The sequence below is a fragment of the Neofelis nebulosa genome, chromosome 3 (assembly GCF_028018385.1).
Source record: "Neofelis nebulosa isolate mNeoNeb1 chromosome 3, mNeoNeb1.pri, whole genome shotgun sequence".
NCBI classification, from domain to species: domain Eukaryota; kingdom Metazoa; phylum Chordata; class Mammalia; order Carnivora; family Felidae; genus Neofelis; species Neofelis nebulosa.
In genome coordinates, this window is record NC_080784.1 from 84,145,143 (window position 1) to 84,166,359 (window position 21,217).

At 37.3% G+C, this 21,217-nt stretch overlaps 1 protein-coding gene across 5 annotated transcripts in view; it reads left to right on the forward strand.

The window, feature by feature from the left end:
- Positions 1–21,217, forward strand: part of GYPA (glycophorin A (MNS blood group)) — a 42,145-nt gene that overhangs the window by 13,202 nt on the left and 7,726 nt on the right. For 3 of the 5 annotated variants that reach the window (XM_058721275.1, XM_058721273.1, XM_058721276.1), the window contains 4 exons: positions 11,197–11,235; positions 14,231–14,266; positions 15,872–15,957; positions 18,312–18,387. In XM_058721275.1, coding sequence (XP_058577258.1) covers positions 11,197–11,235; positions 14,231–14,266; positions 15,872–15,957; positions 18,312–18,387 — 237 coding nt within the window. Of the gene's footprint in view, positions 1–11,196; positions 11,236–12,568; positions 12,735–14,230; positions 14,267–15,871; positions 15,958–18,311; positions 18,388–21,217 lie in introns of all 5 variants that reach the window. The other 2 variants (XM_058721277.1, XM_058721274.1) reach the window with 2 other exon arrangements.

The window sequence follows — 21,217 nt, forward strand, 5'->3', positions numbered from 1 at the left end:
GAATTCTCTCTCAGAACTCTTAAATCAGTTTAATGATGCAGTACACTTAGAAACTGTAACTGCTTTTAGGGACCCTATAAAAGCTGGATAAGATTGTTCTAGGGTGGAGCCAACTCGGCAACAGCTCATGGGTGCCTTGAATGGATTTCAGTTGTGTCATGGGATGTCGATTCCCTCAGCCCTTCCGGAAGCCAGGTCTTCAGGTAGGGTACAGCAAGGTATATCAACGTTAGGACACATTCACATGTGATTAGGACGTAGTGAATGTATACTGTAAGTCATTGTGCACAAGTATATAAACATATATGAAACAAAATTCCACAAAATAATAAGTGTCCTTATTATGTGTGATGCAGTCTCTTCTATTTTGTACAATTTACTATTTTAATGCCAGTAATGACACAGTGAACTGATTTCAAGGCCCATTAATGAAGGAATTCACTATCTTGACTACATGTTGGAATTATCTGAGGGACTGTCTCTATAAGATACTGACAACTGAGTTCCATAGCCAGAGATTCTAAATACAATAATGCAGGAGCCAGCAAACTACAGCCTGGGAGCCAAACCCAGACCACCACTGGTCTTGGATAGCTTGCAAGTTAACAATGCCTTTTACTTTTTTAAATGCTTTAAAAAATCAAAAGAATAATAATACTTTGTGACATGTGAATATTATGTAAAATTAAAATGTTAGTGTCTATCGGGGTGCCTGGGTGGCTCAGTCTGTTAAGCGAACGACTTCAGGTCAGGTCATGATCTCATGGTCCATAGGTTCGAGCCCCATGTCGAGTTCTGTGCTGACAGCTCAGAGCCTGGAGCCTGCTTCGGATTCTGCGTCTCCCCGTTTCTCTGCCCTTCCCCTGCTCATGCTCTGTCTCTCTCTGCCTCTCAATAATAAATGAAAGTTAAAAAAAATTAATAAAATCTATAAAATCAATAAAATGTTAGTGTCTATCAATAATTATTGGAACAAAGCCATACTTATTTATTTATGCTTTGGCTTACACGTTGCCTATAGCTACTTTTGCACTGTAATGACAAGAGCTGTAACAGAGACCAACATGTGGCCCACAAAACCTCAGATATTTATTCTTTGTCCCTTTACAGAAAGTCTGCCAACTCCTGCACAAGGGATTTCATTCTGCAACTTGAAAAGTCAGTTTGAGACTGAAGATTTCCTAGCTAAGTTCTCGCAGAGCTCCTTGGAGCTGCCTCTAGCTGGCAGTGGGCACAGGGTGCGAGGCTCCAGGCTTACTGCCCACCTTCCCAGTACAGCCATTCCACCTGTCGTCTGCTTCACACACTCAGGAGCTTACCCTTGCAAACTGCATGTAGTTAAATCAACTGCAGGGGAAGAGGGGCTTTTCTAAGACAAAACCACAAGAAGTACCATCATGTAATATGGAAAATTGTGAATGTTAGTATTTCTCAAGCAAATCAGGCTACTATCCAATTGTCTTCTGAATTTGTTCAAGCTCTAGATAAGGGTGCCATAAGAACCTCAGAAAATTTAAGAGTAGCTCTCAAAGCCCTGGAAAATGAAGCTTCTACATGTGGATTTAGTCTGGAACGATGGCTCTCGCCACTGGCAGCACACTGGAATCTCATGCCTGTGCACCACAGATTGTTCTAATATGCAGTCAGGATTGAGAATGTTGATCTAGTTTCTATTGTTGCTATTTGTCATTGTTCAACCAGTGGCAGAAAGTATCAGTGGTGTGAGAACCTTGGGATAAGATTTTCTTTCTTTTTTTATTTTTCATTTTGCCAAGCAAGTGCACCATTGGGGGAGGGGCAGAAGGAAAGTGGCTCCCAAGCAGGCCCCACACCCGATGCAGGGCTTCATCTCACAATCGTTGAGATCATGACCTGAGTCAAAATCAAGAGTCGGATGCTTAACTGACTGAGCCACCCAGGCGCCCCTTCACTTTTAATTAGAATTTTTCTCATCCAGCCTAACTCCTTAAGTTCAAACCTAATGTATGCAGGAAGTTCAGCTGCCAAAATGCCAATATTTTAAATAAAGCTGGCACACCTAAAGTACGTGATCCTCTTTTGTTCTGAGGATTTGGGATAGGCATAGTAAGTGGATTGAAAGATGCTTGGCTCAAAAAAAGGGAGGTTTCAGCTAACAAATTGTTACTAACCAGAAACATCTGTCTTTCCATAACATGGCTGTGACACTACATGTCACCCTGCCCTTCTGTGTTAGAGGTACCCCCCTCCCACCTCAGGTTACACACAAGGTGAGTTATTATTTTTGTATCTTTTCACTTAGCCCTACTTTGCCATAAGTGAAGACTTGTTTGAGAGTAGTTACATAATTTGTTGAGAATTTAATCTCTCAAAGGAACTTACTTGGGGCTCTCATTCTTTTTATTCTGCGTAGATCATAGTAGACCTTTGGAGACAGCTCTGCAGTCAAATAGATCTGAATTTAAAACCCAGCTCTGCCATTTATCAACTGAATCTCTTAGGCAAGTTAGGCAATGTTTCTGATCTTTGTTTTTCTCCTCTACAAATAATGGTTAATGTATAATAATATGCTCTCAGGTTTTGAAGGTGGCAAGAGAGGATACCCAGCATGTAATGAATACATAATGTGTTAAATATGAATATTATTATCTCAGCCATATAAATTTCCATGATTCTGGAGTAGTGACATTCTTTACAGGATATCTGTTCCATTACTCTCATATTAGAAGCAAGAAACTGAGGCTCAGATAAGTTTAGTGACTTACTCAGATCCTCAGCCAGTGAGTGGCAAAGCTTGGACTGGACTGGAACTCTGACCTCTTTTCTCACTGGGACAATGTAGATGAACATCCCTTGCTTTCTTTCTGTCAGGGCTGAAGAACGTACAGTGGCCGAGATTATAGGCTGATTTATCTCTCTAACCCTGCTGCCTCAACAATGATTTGAACCAACGAGAATGGCCAGCAGCTGGGTAGTACAGAACCAGGCTATAAAGTTCAAGGTTCCTGAGGGAAGCTGTTGTCATTCTAGTCCACAGCAGCTTCAAGTCAGACTCAATGAGGAGCTATTATTCTGTCAAGTTAAGGAAAGGCAGAAGTGTGACTACCTCGCTTCAAGGGAACTGCCAGAGCATGTCACTCTATAGACGAACGGAAGCTGGGTCATTGCGTTTGACACCTCACCTGCTAAATGCACCAGTTAACAGGCTGTTCCCTTCCTTAAGAGCTAGGGATCAGAAAGTTCAAACAGAATATTGAGAGCTATTCAAAACACTAGGCTCAAATATTATCACAACAACCACTCTGTTCTTTAGCAGGCTCATTTTTTCTGAATTGTAACTGGCTATTTTGGCTTACTAAAACCCTTCCAAAAAAGAAAAATGAATGACAACTTGACCCAGATTGAGTTTGTCAATCCTTTTGTTCAAGAGCAAAATTGAGTATATTATTGCTTAACAGCCAAAGCTTTCTCCAAACATTTTTTTTTTGGGGGGGGTGGGGCAGGCAAGATCCCTATTTATACATTCATTCTGTATAAAATAATAGGGCCTGGCAGAAAAGACACTGGGTTGGAAGTCAGCAGATGTGAGTTTTTGTCACTATTTTACCACAGATTAGCTATGTAAAACTTCCACAAATAAATGTATCAACCAACATTCATGGTCATCCAGTGCCAAACAAACAAACAAACAAACCTATAGCACTTAGAAAATTTAGTTTTCTGAGTTGGAAACTATTTAAGGCACTTCATATGCAGGATGTGTCCTTGTAAGAGTTTGCTCTCTTAAGATAAGACTTCTATCAACTGTAAGTCAGGAGGGAACCAAACCCAAACCAACAGCTGTAAGAGCTGACTTTATCACATCATGACAGGAGCTCGGCTACTGGAAGTTTTGGCATAAAGCAAACTCGTAGGCTATTTGTCCAATATTGCACTTTATTTTTATTCCTTCTAATAACATTTCATGTTAGAATGTCAACTATTTGGGAGAGCCGTGTGATTTGGTGGATAGAGCACAGAGGATGGTGTTAGGAGACTGGACCTCTATTCCCCATTGTATCCCTAAATGTGTCCTGGGCCCACAAGTTGCCCCTCCTTCTTGGTACCCTGGGAATAGTGACAGGGACCTTCTCATGTTCCCTGCCTCAATATACAGATGTCTCAGTCTGTTTTAGTGCACAACTGTGAGGGCAGAGCTGTGAGGGTAAGAAAGAAAGGAGGTGAATGTTCTGGAACAATTCAGATATTGTAAGTGTGAGATGATGCAGTCATGAAAATTTGGAATCTTTAATATTCTGGGTGGTATATTAATTCATTCATTACACCCTTCCAGAACCTAAAATTATGTGATTCAGTTCCAGTCTCTGTAATGTACTTTGTACAAAGTGCCATAGCAAATGCCATTTCAGTATTTGGGGACTGAAACAAAATTTTAAATGAGGAATTTGAGGCCTTGCTGAAGCTACCCTTGTGTTTTATTTTGCACTAATTTTCTACTTAAACTTTAAATTCTTGTCAATCTGAGAAGTTTGCCAGCCTTTGCCTGCCACCTGTCTCCTGGTCTCCACACAAATGCACACTGCAATGTCCTTGTCTTCACATTTTAGCTCATGCTATTTCTTTACCTTCATTCCTCCCTTTCCACATTTCTACCTAAAGTTCTTCCCATCCTTCCAGTTTCGACCAGCGAGTCATTGTAAGTAAGCATGGGGTAAGGACTGCAGAGTATACTTTTTAGAGGAACTAAGGAAATGTGTAATGTTGGGTAGCCAAATGCTGACACACCTTCCATAATACCTCATATATATATTGAGTATATATATCTATATCTATATCTATATACTATATATATATTCAATATATATATTCTATATATATCGAATATGTATATTCAATATATATATTCAATATATATATTCAATATATATATTCAATATATATATTCAATATATATATATTCTATATATATATTCAATATATATATTCTATATATATATTCAATATATATATATTCTCTATATATATTCAATATATATATATATTCTCTATATATATTCAATATATATAGAATATATAATAATATAATAATATTCTATATATATATTCAATATATATATATTCTATATATATTCAATATATATTCAATATATATATTGAATATATATTGAATATATATAGAATATATATATATTCAATATATATATTCTATATATATTGAATATATATATACTCTATATATATTCTATATATATATTCAATATATATATTCTACATATATATTCAATATATATATATATTCTACATATATATATTCAATATATATATTCTACATATATATATTCTATATATATTCTATATATTTGTTCTATATATATTCTATATATATATTCAATATATATATATTCTATATATATTAAATATATATTCTATATATATTCAATATATATATATTCTATATATATACACATATATATGGCAGTGGGATTTTTCAGGAATAGTCTGGCTGTGCTCTTCCTAGGAAAAGTGAACAGATTTAAAAAATGACCCTCGTGTCAAAATTACTAGAACAGTAATGGTTGTAGCAAGAGGCTATAGCAAGAGGACACTGAGGGCTAAGAGATGTAATGTAATTAGTACAATAAATTGGTGTGAAAAAGTCAAAATGAATAATACATGACTATTTTAAAACTCCTTCGCCCTAGGATCCCAGAATTTAATTGTCTTTTGTGTGTGTGTGTACAATGCACCCTAATGTTCACCAGCTAATATGCTAATACATCCAAGAAATCTTGCTGACAAGATTTTGACCAGTCACAGATCTGGAAATGGAAACATTATTGGAACCAGCAGAATTAGGTCTTGGTTCTATTCTTTCCCAGCTGTGTTAAACTGAGCTTATCATTTAATTTTTATGATATCAAATTTCTTATGTGTAAAGTAAAGAAGTTGGATTGTTGTTCCAAGAAACCTTGTAATATAAAATGTAAAAGTACCTTCTGAGTTAAAAAGGACAGTATTTAAATTGACCTTTCATTAGCGAATGATGCAATCAGATTTGTTGAAAGCCAATTTATTTACAGAAATCTGGGGGCCCAGAGCACAAGAGAAAAAGAGAGAGAGAGAGAGAGAGGCCTTTCTCATAAGCCCATCCCTAAGAGGTTTAGGCAAACCACATCTGTTGTTCAATGGTTGCAGATTTGCTTGGATGCTTTCTACCTAATCAATCTAACTGAAGATTCTATTGTAAAAAGCCCTGTGTATCCCCTTATTCACAGAAATTTTGCTGCTTTGCATAACCGCATGTGTCCTCAGATGTCCATTAGCTGATTAGGGCCAAGGAACGTGGGAGAGCGAGATAGACTGGAGAGCTATTGCTGTCAAATATAAACATCAAAATACTCCCAATGGTTGTTACGGGTATATATTATGGATTTTGGTTTCCTTACCTTGAATTTTGAAAGTAGCTTAAGCACCTGGGAATGTACAAAGAGATACTTCTTTTGTTTCTCCTAGGTGACATTTTTCAACCAGGGGCTAGTGTATTTAATTTGAAGTGTTTGATAAAATTATTCAATTTGTCCCATGTGAATCTATCTTTTAACTAAGTACTAGAAAATATAAAAATTTATGTGAGTGAGTAGAGCTATTTTTCTTTCAAGCTGACATTTTTTTTTTGCAAACTATGTATTTTAGCAACAGATATCTGAGTCCTCTTCATACTGCTGAGCAAGCACAAGTATTAACTACTATTGAAATATTTACAAGATTATCTGTTTTTCTTTCTGAAAATGGAAGGAAAACCATGACAAAGATCATTTTATAGATCAGCTCCAGATATTTGATTATTGAGCAAAAGAAGTTTAAAAGCATTTTTTATTAAGTTGCTCTTAAGACATTTGTTTATTTATTTACTGTAAGTATTTACTTACTGTGTTGGTGACTTTAGGTGACTGTGGTAAGAAATTGCATCAAAACAACTAAATCTGGAGAATTAAAGCAGGTATTTCTAAGAACATAACTGGAAAATTTTAGCCTCATATCAATTTGTCCACCATTCAGGTTTTGTAAGGGTGCAAGTAAAACACAACATTCACAATTGGGACTTGAATAAAGTATATGCAATTTTTGGAAATTGCCTCAAGGACTTTGTTCCTCTAAACAATGTGTTGCCTTTGATGTTAGATATTCCTGAGCTCTGACTACAACTTGGAGCTTTGGACTTCAGCTTCTACTTCTTCGGAACAAAATTTCCACTAAACTCTCCTTTCCTCTGAGAAATAGCTGTTGGAAAAGAAAAAAAGTCTATTTGCTAGAGAATTAAAATGGTTTTGATAAAGTTCAAGACTTATTTTGACGAGGTCTCTTTCCCTAAGCATCTTCTCATTACAATATCAAAAATTTTTTAAAAGTTACATGTACTTTGCTTATACATTTAAAATACTTTTTTCTCCTCCTCTAACTTTGTTTAAAATTCAGAGCACTAATGTACCAGTTTTAAGAAATGTTAGATACTATTGTTGGGTCTTTGCCATATTTTTTTACAAGTTGCTATAATTTTCTCCTCCTTTAAGCCTTTAGACTACAGGCCTTCTCCACCAAAAGCAATGTAAAGTAGTGATAAGGAAGCTCTGTGAGGAGGTGTGGCTGGGTTCCCAGGGGACTGCTTATCTTGGCCACTACTGAACACAAGGTGGGATACTCTTAAGATGAGTTCTGGGCATGCTTTTTTCCCACATCATCCAGCCTGCTATTGACAGTGGTCTTCCCCAAATGAAAATTTGGTTCAAACCCTTTATGGTCTTTCCACTGCTTTAAGGATATAGTCCAAATTCCCTACCACAGCCCACACCACATCGCACTTCACTACCTCTTCAGCTGTTTCCCTTGTTTGCTGCATTGGTCTCTTCACATCTTGTGCTGCAGTTGCATAGATACTTGCATTTCCCTTAATAGTATCAAATTCCAACACACTGCTGACACTACTGACTCTATACCTAAATAGCCACACAGTCGAAATCCTAGAGTTCTCTCAAGAGGAGAACACCTCATGGAGGTGTTCCTTTCCACCTTCTGCTCCTTCCCAGAGAATTGACCATAGTCTCCTTTGCGCCCCCACTTCCCCGCCACCCTAAGACACCTTATTATACATGGGTTAAATCTTTGGGTTTCTTTACTAAACTGGAATTTCCTTGCTGTGAAGACCGTGAATTATTCGTTTGTTGGTTTGTTTGTTGTGTTCTTTGTAAACATGCTAAAACACTTTTGTAAATTAATGTATAAATGAATGAATACCCAAGGTTCCCTGTAACCATGAAGGCCCTGGTAAGACAGATTTGGATTACAAATAGTCAATCATAAGGTTTCACTGGGACTCTACCACACCATGCCAAACCCTGGAGAGTTGGTAGAGTTTGTGGTCTAGGTAGGGAAAATAAGAAAGGACCTCCAAAAGGAAATGGTATTAAACTGAGACCTGAAAAGCAGATAGCTAGGCAAGATGAGGCTGGGAAGGGATATTTCTGGCAAAGGGAAGAGGAAGCACAAAGGTGTGGGCATCGAAAGAGTACAGGACATTTCAGGAACCAAGAGGCGTCTTAGTGTGGCTTGCGCCTGAAGAGAGAAGGTTGGGGGCAAGCAATGAGGTGTGGAGAAAAGGGAGGGTGGCTGGATCACACAAGGCCTTATAGGTGTGCATAAAGAGGAGGGGGTCCGCGGCCCTTAGACTGAGCACACCTCCCTCACTGGCCCCAGACTCCTGCAGTCCCTGATGTCCTCTGGAAGACTTAGGAAGCCTGGAGGAGGGGCGTATTTGTGCTCACAGTGAAAACTCCTCACTGGCTTCAGTTAAAGTTTTTAGCATTTTAACACTTTTAACCCTTAAAAATTTGGGTGTGGTTTGTTTTCTTTCTCACTTTTAGATTTTTTTTCTTGGGCTTAAAATACGTGAATGTTATTGAAATGTTTAAAGTATTTTGTTGGTCTTCTGTGAATGCGTGTTTTTCAAAGATTCTTGCACTCATTCTGTACCTGCCACTTTGAGTAGGGCTTATTTACTTCCTTGTTATGTTCATTTTAGATGCAATCTGGAAACTCACCTAGTTGTTTCTCTATAAGAAATTGGCCAAAAACTGTATAACTATTAGTATTTCACTGAATACCTATTATGTACAAAGCACTCTTCTAATGCTGAGGGAATTCAAAATGAGCTAGCCCAGGGAACTAGCAGCCCTGGAAACAAGTTTTACATCTCAAAAGAATCTATTTGGTATCCTAAAGCAATTATAAATTAATGCCCTACATGTAAATAATTATACTGAACTGAAGGGTATAAAGGAGATGTAACATTAACTAAGAGCTATAGATAAGTTCGTTCATTAGTTATCCTTTTTTATAATTTTTACACACTTTCATTGATTCTCAATAAAAATATTTCTTTCCATAATTTTGATCTTAATATTTGCTGGAACTTCAAATACCATCACCAGGTTATTGTTTAAAAATGTTTTTTTCTTATATTATCTTTTAAATCATCACACCTGAGTGTTGAAGATTAACTTAGAGGTGTATTTCATTTATCATATGTAGTGAATCTGTACAGCAGTTTTTTTAAATACATGTGATGAATCAGGTGGTTGGACCAAGTTGAAGAACATGGTGAAAATAGGATTTATAAAAGAGGGGAAAACATTGCAGAAAACAGTTTGGGGATAATGTTTCCTCCCTGCACAATTTGGGGGTAAGGATTAGCTGGCAGCTGGTAGGAAGAGGCAGGTCTTGGTACTCTGACCTTGAGTAGACTGACCAGAAATGTCAGACATTTTCAATTCTTTGTAGATTCCCCAGGAAACCTTGAGCATTTAGCTGAAGCGCCAAAGTGACACTCTCTCTGGGGAATGTCTGGAGGCACTTTTCCACTCACTCTTCATTGTGGTTGGGCCCCATTTCTTTCACTAGAATGTTTCAAAGGTATAAGCAGAGATACATCTACAGAGTTTAGTTCACTGATATTTATCTAAGAATGATTTATAACTCTCATAAGCATAAATAACAGAAATGCTCAAAGTCAGTGATTGATGACTGAACAATGGTACATTCATACAATGGAATTCTATACAGCCATTAAAAATCTTGTCATAGAAGAATAATCTGTGGCATATGGTGCATGTCTGTGGTATAATATTTTAAACACTATGTACATATTTATACATACTTAAAACACAACGATCCTATATTTAGATGCAGTAGCTAAAAGTTCAAATGGCTATATACCAAAATGTTTAAAGTGCCCATCTCTGGGTGGTTTGATAATGGATGATTTTTATATTGTTCTTGTTTTCCTCACATTTCCCAACTTTTCTTCATTGAACCTAGATTATTTTTGCAATAAAAAATCCTAATTAATTTATCAAACTTGATAAAACAATTCATAATTTTACATTTATAAAGTTTAAAAGTATAATTGTTTAATGTTAAAAAACAATTTATAATGCATTTCATGAGATTTTAAAAGGATAGATGAGAATATATTTGCGTGCTTATGTTTATTCTAAAGAATAACCATGGCCTAGAATTTATTACATCACTTGGTTATCCACATCCTTAGCCAGTCACCTCAGACTGGAGCCAGCATTTCCTACAATTCTATTACAACTCTGAAATGCTACTTTTGAAAGAGAAAAAAGAATTGACTCACCCTCTATCAACAAGAAGAAAACTGAATTCGGTCATGCCTTTGTTTTAATTTTTACCAGGAAAGTAGAACTGGACCAAGGAGGTGGAGACAGGGAGGCATGAGGCAGAACTTTCGTCCTATGTAATCATCACGATTCTCCCCCTTTCAACAATTTTTCAAAGTTATGGAAAATACTGTGCAAAAACAGCTTCCAGTCTTTCCCCCCTTTATAAGAATAATAACAATAATAACCAACATGTATTTAAAGCTCATTATGTGCCAAGTACTCGTTAATGCGTGTACACACACACACACACACACACACACACTAAACTAATTTAGTCCTTATAATATTTTGAGGCAGGTTTTATCATTTCACACATGAGGAAATAAAGATACATTTTCCTCAGCTGTAAAGCCCTGATGTAGAAATTCCAGAGCTGCCACTGGGAGAGACATGGAATAAATTTTTATTTTACGATATGTTTTGGAGTCCACTCAGTTACCTTATTTCTGATCTTTTTCTTAACTTCTGTTTTATACAGATGTGGTTACCACAGAGGCCTTACCGTTCAGCATTCATGGTAAGAAAATAAGACAAGAATTTTTAGTTACTATACACCAGTATCTCTCAGATGGGGAACAAAGTTTGTTCATTAATTTTTTTTAATTCAGGTGTAATTAACATATAGTAGGATATTAGTTTCAGGTCTGAAACTAATCACAAGAAGTGATTACTGATCACAAGAAGTGTACTCTTATCCCTTCACCTATTTCACTGCTTGTGGAAATGCAACCTGGTGTTGCCACTGTGAAAAACGGCATAGAGCTTCCTCAAAAAAATAGAAATCAAAATACCACATGATCCAGCAATTCCACTACTGAATATTTACCCAAAGAAAATCAAAACACTAATTTGAAAATATATGTGCACCCCTATGCTTATTGCAGCATTAATTACAACATCCAAGAAATGGAAGCAACCAGTGTCCATCCATAGGTGAATGGATAAAGAAGATGTAGTATACACACACAATGAAATATTACTCAGCCGTAAAAAAGAGTGAAATCTTGACATTTACAACAACATGAGTGGATTTAGAAGATATAAGGCTAAGTGAAATAAGTCAGCCAGAGAAAAACAAGTACCATATAATTTTACTCATAGGTGGAATTTAAGAAACAAACAAAAACAAAGAAGAGACAACGAAAAAACAGGCTTTGTTCATATTTTAAAATAGTTACTTTGGAGTCATTGTTCTGACACAACTCTATCTAATTAGACTTGTCACTGTGGCAAAACTGTGACAAACACTGAGAAACAGAAGCTAAGTAGATGCAATCCCTATTCCAGAGGAGTTCTCACTTCTGGAATACCTCCCAGAAATACTACTGTGGGATAAAAAAAATTAAAACAATCTATCAGAGTGAATAAATGCTGAATGCGACCACAAAATGGTGCACACAGGTAAAAGGGATCTCACGGTGCAGTGGTGAGGATGGTCTGTGGTCAAACCAAGCAGTGTTCAGCTGTCCCAGCTGTTGACCCTGAGTGAATTTCCCTAAGGGGTTTCTGTCCCCTGAATTTTAAAATAGGCCCATAACATTCATCTTACAGTATTTCTCTAAAGATCAAATAAGAAAATGTAGGCAAAATTGCTTCATCCCAAGCCTGACATAGCATAATTGCCTAGTAAATGAGAACTCTTATGCCAGGCTGAGTGCTGAGAAAAGGGTAGTCAGGTGGCATTCACTATGTCTGGTTATTTTTTTCTTTTCTTTTCTTTCTTTTCTATTTTCTTTTTTCTTTCCCTTTCTTTCCTTCTCTCCTCTCCTCTCCTCTCCTCTCCTCTCCTCTCCTCTCCTCTCCCCTCCCCTTCCCTTCCCTTCCCTTCCATTCTGTTCTCTTTTTTGCAGGCCCCACTCTCAGCACGGAACCTGACCCAGGGCTCGATCTCACGATCAAGAGTTGGATGTTTAACTGACTGAGCCACCCAGACACCCCTCCAGTTATTTTTCTAGGAAAAAGAAGATGACTTCACAAGAGCTGGCTGAATGCAGAAAGGGAAAGTGTCTTTTGCAGGTGGGATTTAGGCAAGATACTCTAGATTTTTTTTTAAGGCTCAGAAAAAACTTAAGAGTGGCCGCAGGATCATTAGCTAATCGAAACATTGAGAAAATAACACTGAGATAAATGGAAGCAGCAGATTTTAAGAACAGAGACCAGGAGAGGAAAATTAGGCTAAGTGCTTGGAACTAATTATTAGGCTTCTGCATTCAGTGAGACAATCTAATTTTCAAAGTGACTTCAATGTGAAGCCAACATGATGGTGTCAAACCGGAAAGCATTTAAAGGTCAAATATAGACACCCAGTGCTATATGCCCTGAATCCTAAAAATAATGGCTAGCATGGTGGGGGATTGTAAGTGTTCCCATGCATTATCTAATTTTATCTTTGCAGACATCCAGAATTTTATCTTTGCAGAATCCAGAGAGACAGGTGTTATGATCTTCCTTTGCCCAAGAAATTATTAAAGCACAAAGAAATTAAGTAACTTGTCCAAGATCACACAACTAGTAAAAGAGATTCTTATGACTGAAACCCCATTTGTTTTGCTCCAGAGCTCATACACCAACCACAACTACCAACTATCATGAAGAAAGAGAAGACAAGCCCCAAATAACCTTTAAACATACCTTCTAAGGAATGATCAAATATAACCAAGTCCCTGAGTATGTGACACAATAAGGTGTAATGTTATTTGTAACAACTAAATTCAAGAAAATTGTAAGGCTGTAGTAGTCATATGGCTTCATGATTTAAAGTGGCATTGGAGACAGCAGAGAAAGAAATGTTAAGATGTGGACTGATCAGGTTAACTCTGGTGGTGCATTAAGGCAACATCACTAGAAACTTCTGCAGATAGGGAATCCGGTGCAACCGTTGATAAAAGCTCAAATGAGACACAGTAAGGATTTGGATCCAGATGGTGACTGTGGTATAAATCTGGAAAACTCATAGCAACATGACCTCTCTTGGGGATGAGCTACAGTTCATGTGGGGCAATGGCTCACTGTGTCTCCTTTTTCCTCACCATTTTTACATATTTTTGAAAATGCACTGCTCTTGATATAAGTCGATAAGTGCTTGAAAGTAGATACTGAAATTACTACTGTTAATACCGACACATTACTTCATAAATTTTACTAGCTAACTGCTTCAGATTGAATAGTAGCAGGGCCCCTGGGTGGCTCAGTCGGTTAAGCGTTGGACTTCAGCTCAGGTCACAATCTGGCAGTTCGTGAATTCGAGCCCTGGATCAGGCTCTGTGCTGACAGCTCAGAGCCTGGAGTCTGCTTCAGATTCTGTGTCTCCCTCTATCTCTGCCCCTCCTCTGCTCTCTCTCTCTCTCTCTCTCTCAAAAATAGTAAACATTAAAAACAATTTTAAAAAATTTAACAGTGGTTGCAAAACACAGTTAATAAAAAGAAACCCACTCAACAATCTAATTCCAATATGGAATTGTAAAGACACACTCTATGTATTCTGACTTTATTTTGAAATTTTCTTTTTTTAGGAGACGGACTACTTGAACACATTTTTTCTGCGGGAGGTATGTTAACAGTTGGTGTAGAATATAATAATTTCATCTTAAACTATTGATTTAAGATCAACTAGACACACTACTAGTTGCGATTGCCTAAGAAAATAAAAAGCATCAATTTTTTAAAATAAATGTTTATTCATTTTTGAGAAAAAGAACATGAGGAGGGGAGGGGCAGAGAGAGAGGAGGACAGAGGATCCAAAGCAGGCTCCATGCTGAAAGCAGCAAGCCCAATGCAGGGCTCAAATTCATGAACCATGCTATCATGACCTAAGCTGAAGTCAGACACTCAACCAACTGAGCCACCCAGGTGCCCCAAAAAGCATCGATTTTTAAATCAGAAGAGCATATGTTGTTAACTCTCATCATGCAAAACTGTAAAGGCAAACAACATATGCTCTTTTTAAAATTAAAATATGCATTTCTTATTTTCCTAAACATTTTGGAACTAGCAATACATAATCTGATATTAATTTTCCTTTTAATTTAGATATTTTAGCCTTCTAACCAACCATGGGTACTTGAGCAAAGTCTCATAAGAGCTTATAAAACAATTGAACTTCCTTGTTTCCTACTTGTAAAGCAAGCAAGGAGCTTAAAATCATCTGATTAATTGGCACCACATCAAGAATAAACATAGACCATTTATATCTCAATCCTGATTTATTTTGGGGCCTACGCTACCACTTTGGGGTTATCTTCCCAACCCTCTATGACTGGAGGACCATCACCCCCACTTCTTAGGTGCTGCTGTGGACCTGGCTTTAGTTGATTCATGTGCTCCTTTACTATTCTGTATTTCTCAGCCTCCCTTCACACTTGGCCTGTATCCATACTTCGCACAAGAAAAATGGATAGTAGAACCGAATCCCTATTCATGAATTAAAGCTAAATAGGCAGGAAGCTGGACAACACCAGGGACAGGAAAAAACACTTTTACCTTTTTTTCAATCAATAATAAGTCTTTTAAGTATAAATTAGCCAAATAGATATGCCATTTTACTTCTATGTCTTGCCTTCAGTTCTATTTACCTCATTTGAAAGCAGTTTAAATATGAATGAATACGCAAGAAACTGTAACTTCAATTGTGTTTCATTCTCAACAAGTAAAAGATTTGAAAAATATTTTTAGTATATTTACAATGTCATATAGTTTGTCTATTACATTAGAAATATACTAATCAGTGTGCACATGATATATTATATTAGCATATAGTATAGTTTAGACATTGTTTTCTCTCATAACTTTGAAACTGTGAAAGAGTTTGTGGGTTTTTTCCATATCAAGGTAGAATGTCCACATAGCTCTTATCCATAATTATGCCTGTGAGGTCCTGTAGAACAATGGAGGTGAGTTGGAACTCTTGAGTCTTGGTTGTCATTAGATGTGTGACCTTGGACAAAGACTTTAGCACTCAAAGTTCCAGTCTGCCACATGGTTACTGTGGAAACCTAATTTTCTAAAATATAAAATATACTTATAAGTATATTAATAAATTTTCTGTAAAAACACAAAGTAATACTACCATGATTTTACCTGCTTTATTTTTCAGTTGCTTTGTGGTAGCTTATTGCATATTTCTGCAATTTTCTGCTCTCTTTTTCTCCCATAGAGATAACAGGGATTGTGTATGCAGTAATGGTTGGTATCATCGGAACTATCCTCTCAATTGCCTTCTGTATTAAACAACTAACAAAGGTGAGATTCAGTTTTTAATTTTGCTATAAGTGCGCTTCCTCTGAGTGCAATTCAAGTCAAAGAGACACAAAATTTCATTCCATCTCTTTCAACTGGACACTTTTTTTTTTTTTTTGCATTTTTCCTATAGAGGAAGCTGAAATGTAAAACTATCCTCCATTTCCCAATGAAAAATTTTATAAAGTTTTGTCTCACTTGATTTAATATACTTTGATGCGTAGAGATGAAACAGTCAAATTTCTAATTGTAGTATATACTTTAACTTGTGTGTGCAAAATATGTAAAATAACATGATATATTTACATATGTTTAACACTTTTGCTGGTTTTCATTGTCATATTTCTTTTTTTTTTTTAAGGTGAGAGGCATTGTCATATTTCTTTATACAAATTTTTCAAACTCCATCTATGTGTTTTCCAGCATGAGTGACTTTCTTTTCTTCATCACAAAAGCTAACTTTATGTCCATATGATACAGCATTCCAAAGCACATAACCTTTACTATAACTTTCTATTTAAGATGTTAAAAAATTTTTTTTTAATGTTTATTTACCTTTGAGACAGAGAAAGACAGAGTGTGAGCAGGGAAGTGGTAGAGAGAGAGGGAGACACAAAATCCGAAGCAGGCTCCAGGCTCTGAGCTGTCAGCACAGAGCCTGACTCGGGGCTTGAATTCACGAGCCGTGAGATCATGACCTGAGCAGAAGTCAGCTGCCCAAAGGACTGAGCCACCCAGGGGCCCCTTCTATTTAAGATGTTTAAGATACATTTGTGTGTGTCTATGCTGCTATAATTAGAACTGTGATCCTAGATCATTAAAGACCTAGTCACAAAAGAATGGTACCGTTAAGTTCTCATTCATCCTCTGCTCTTGATCTCTCTTTGTGATCTCCACACCATAACCACTATATATATTTTTTAAAAAGGCTTATTTAGAAGGGTTACAACATTGCTATGACAGGGGTGTAACAAGACTGATAGTAAATTCACATTAAGTTCCTTTGCCTTTTTCTTTTTTTCTTTTTTTTCTAATGTTTATTTATTTATTTATTTTCTCTGCGAGAGTGAGAGAGCCAAAGTGTGAGCAGGAGAAGGGCAGAGAGAAGAGCAGGAGACACAGAATCTGAAGCTCCAGGCTCTGAGCTGTCAGCATAGAGCCAGACGCAGGGCTCGAACCCACAAACGGCAAGCTCATGACCTGAGCCAAGTTGGACACTTAACTGACTGGGCCACCCAGGCACCCCTGCCTTTTTCTTTTTTAACGACTTCTATTAGGTGACTTCTGTAATGATCCAAACCTATGATGGATTATAAACACTCTATGTAAATGTATCTTGTCTAAATAATACTTCTTAATAAAAGTAATTGAGAGTGCCTGTTGTAATGTGAGAAATTTTGTAGAGACTTGAATGCAAGATGACTCCTCTTGTCTGCAGGATAAATATTGGGAGAAAATCATCTCCTTGTATTTGCGCATATATGGCAAAATGAGTTGTCTTCTCTCTTGGCTGGAGATCTAAAACCTAAAAACAATCAATAAAATACTTAGTTGGCAAAATTCAGAGAAAATATTCTATTTGTATATAGAAAAATTGGATCATGTCCAATATGCTAAGAGACCTTACTTCTTTTTTGTTTTTAATCTGAGAGAGAGAGAGAATGAGAATCTCAAGCAAGCTCCACACTCTGTGCAGAGCCCGATGCAGGGCTGGATCCCACGACCCTGGGATCATGACCTGGGACAAAATTAAGAGTCTGACCCTCAACCAACTAAGCCACCCAGGGGCTCCCTTACCTCTTTTTTTTTTTTTTTTTTAATGTCCATTTTAGCTTTTCATTACAGCATGGAAATATGAGAGTCAATGTTTGGGGTAATAATTCACCTATGGAAACATCAAATACTATTTAGAAAGACAAATACAAATTGAAATCAAAGTTTGTAGATATCTGTGAAACCATAAATTCTTCCAAAAGTAACCTCTACAAAGCACATATTAATCAAAAGGAAACAAATTTCAGCCCCAAAAAATATTAAAAAAAATTTTTTTAATGTTTATTTATTTTTGAGAGAGAAAGAGAAGCGCAAGCAGAGGAGGGGCAGAGAGAGAGGGAAACACAGAATCCAAAGCAGGCTCCAGGCTCTGAGCTGTCAGCACAGAGCCCGACACAGAGCCCTACATGAGGCTCGAACTCATGGACGTCGAGTTCATGACCTGAGCCAAAGTCAGGAGCTTAACCGATTGAGCTACCCAGGAGCCCCACCCCCCAAAATATTTTTAACTTGAGGCATTTTCTTTATAAGGTCTTAACTTTAGAAAATTGTGACATTAATATTTATCTGGTTTTTATTCATAGAAAACTCCATCTCCCCTGCAAACTGCACAACCAGAGGGGGCAGATCCTGAAAGTTCTATAGAAACAAGAAATCCAGGTTGGTGCTAATATTCTTAATGCCTTTTGCGTTTTGGTGAGGGAAAAAAAAAATTAGTTACTTCTGATTTGGGAAAGGTATGCCCAAGTAAGATTCATTCGTATTCTATTTTATCGATGCTACTTCTGTAAGATTTTTTTATGTGAACATTTGTCTTCAGCATAATGAAATTATCCCTTAGGCACAAAGTATCTTTAAAAAAAAAAAAAAAAGGTAAAACAGGGGCACCTGGGTGGCTCGGTTGGCTAAGCGTCTGACTTTTGATTTCAGCTCAGGTCGTAATCTCACGGTTGCTCAGGTGGAGCCCCGAGTTGGGCTCTGCACTGCTGGTGGGAAGCCTGTTTGGGATTCTCTCTCTCTCCCTCTCTCTTTGATCCTCCCCCACTTCCGCTTGTGCTCTCTCTCTCTCTCTCTTTCTCAAAATAAATAAATAACATTTTAAAAAACAAGATAAAACAAATACTGTAACTAAAAGCAAAATTTAAGATCTTTTGTATACTTTTCATTTTCCAAACTGCAAAGTTATATCTAGGAGGCCCTATAGAGGATACAATTTAATAACCCCTGATCTGCAGCCAGACGTGGGTTTGAATCCATACTCCCAACACTTACTAACTACGTAACCATGAAGAAGCTACTAATATGGAGATAATGGTAGTTAATGTGGAGATAATGTAATAATGACATAATGATAATGTCGACCTCCTGGAATTTTATGAGGATTAAATGAGCTATAACAAGTAAAGCATTGAGAACAGTTCTTGGCCATAGTAAATGCTCATGCCTGTTAGCTCTAATAAGTAATGTAGGCTCCATGACCAAATGACCTCCTCTACACAACTGGCTAGTCACGTGGCCCCCTGTTTTTCCACTTGCAGGTGCTATGTAGATACACAACATGTGGAAAACTGCAGGTCAATTTTTTTCACAAAGAACAGTATTTTTTTTTTTTTAAGAGAGAGATATCACCTGAGCAGGAGAGAGGGGCAGAGGGAGAGAGAATCTTTAGCAGGTTCCATGTTCAGCCCAGAGCCCCGTGCAGGGCTTGACCCCAAGACCCTGAGATCACGACCTGAGCCGAAATCAAGAGTCAAATGCTAAATTGACTGAGCCACCCAGGTACCCCTACATAGAACAGTATTAACTCACACAGTGGTTTTTTAAAAGAGCATTCATTGCCAACTTTAAAAAGTGGGAGATTTGTACATTTTAAAACATCCAAATATTAATGCTCCCTTACAGAAAAAAATATAAACTGTAACAATGCTGGAGTGTCTATACCAGCATGAGAGCAATTAATTCATAAGAGTCGAGGAGTGCTTGCAGCCTGAGCTATTGGTTTAAATACCAAGCCAATTTCATTTATTTTATTCATTATGGCCTCTTGTACAACCTCTATAATTAAGTGCATAGTTCCTATTAAATGTTGCCTGAAGCATAAACCCAAGTGATGTCTATTTTGGGAGATGTCCACCAAGAACAAATCTCTGTGAAATGGGCTTTAAGACTCAAGCAAAGAGGACCTGACTCTGCCTTCTGCAAAACTGACTGGGGTTTTTCCATAATTATAAAAAATTATGACAGAACTGAAGACCTGTAAATTTTTGGATTCTAGTTTTAACCTGGGACCAAGCACCTATCTTCAAAGGCCTTGCTAGGTTTCCTAGACTTTGGAGTGAGGAAAGGAAGTTTTAAAGATTCGCTCCAGCTACATAACCTATAAGCAGGACTTGCCTTGTCAGGTTATCTTGTGGATTGCTATTAAAGCTTAACCATGGTTGTCACGTAATCACTTAGTCCCAGGAAGGTCATGCTATGTAGAGTAAATGGCATATACAGGAGGCACCTAGGTGGCTCAGTCGGTTAAGCATCCAACTTCAGCTCAGGTCATGATCTCACACATGGTTCATGAGTTCAAGTCCTGCATCAGGCTCTGTGCTGTCAGTTCAGAGCCTGGAGCCTGCTTCAGATTCTGTGTCTCCTTCTCTCTCTCTCTGTCTCCCCCGTTTGTGCTCTGTCTCTCTCTCCTTCAAAAGTAAATAAATAAACATTAAAAAAAATTTAAATGGCATATACAAAGTTCTCAGCTAAAAGGATTAATAAAACCCAATCTGCCTATACTTAAAGTTTTCAGTCATGTGCCAGATTTACTTAATTTACTTAGGCTACCTTGTTATAAGACTTGCAGGTGGAACTAACATGTGTATTTTTTTTAAATTTTTTTTTAATGTTTTTTATTTATTTTTGGGACAGAGAGAGACAGAGCATGAACGGGGGAGGGGCAGAGAGAGAGGGAGACACAGAATCGGAAACAGGCTCCAGGCTCCGAGCCATCAGCCCAGAGCCTGACACGGGGCTCGAACTCACGGACCGCGAGATCGTGACCTGGCTGAAGTCGGACGCTTAACCGACTGCGCCACCCAGGCGCCCCAACATGTGTATATTTTAATCTACATTGTGCATGGTTTCAAAAAAATGTTTCGATGCTATTTCTAAAATGGAGCAATTACCACCCAAAGCCTAATTTTGTTTGTTACTCTATTGCTATATGCTTTTAACTACTGATGTATTTTGGTGACCAATTTAGTGTTTAGCATTTCCTCTGCCATTTCTTCCTATACAATATTGAGTCTCTCTGTACAATAGTCTGCAAAAGTTTGGGACAATTTAATCCACCAAAGCACATTAAAATACCATTGTTAGTTTAAGTGTAACAAATATTTACCAAATGCTTACTGTGGGCTAGGCACCACACTTAATTAGATTTACCAGTGAATGTCTCTACCCTTTAGAAGCTGAGAATCTAGTGAAAGGTGGTCATTGCAGTGAA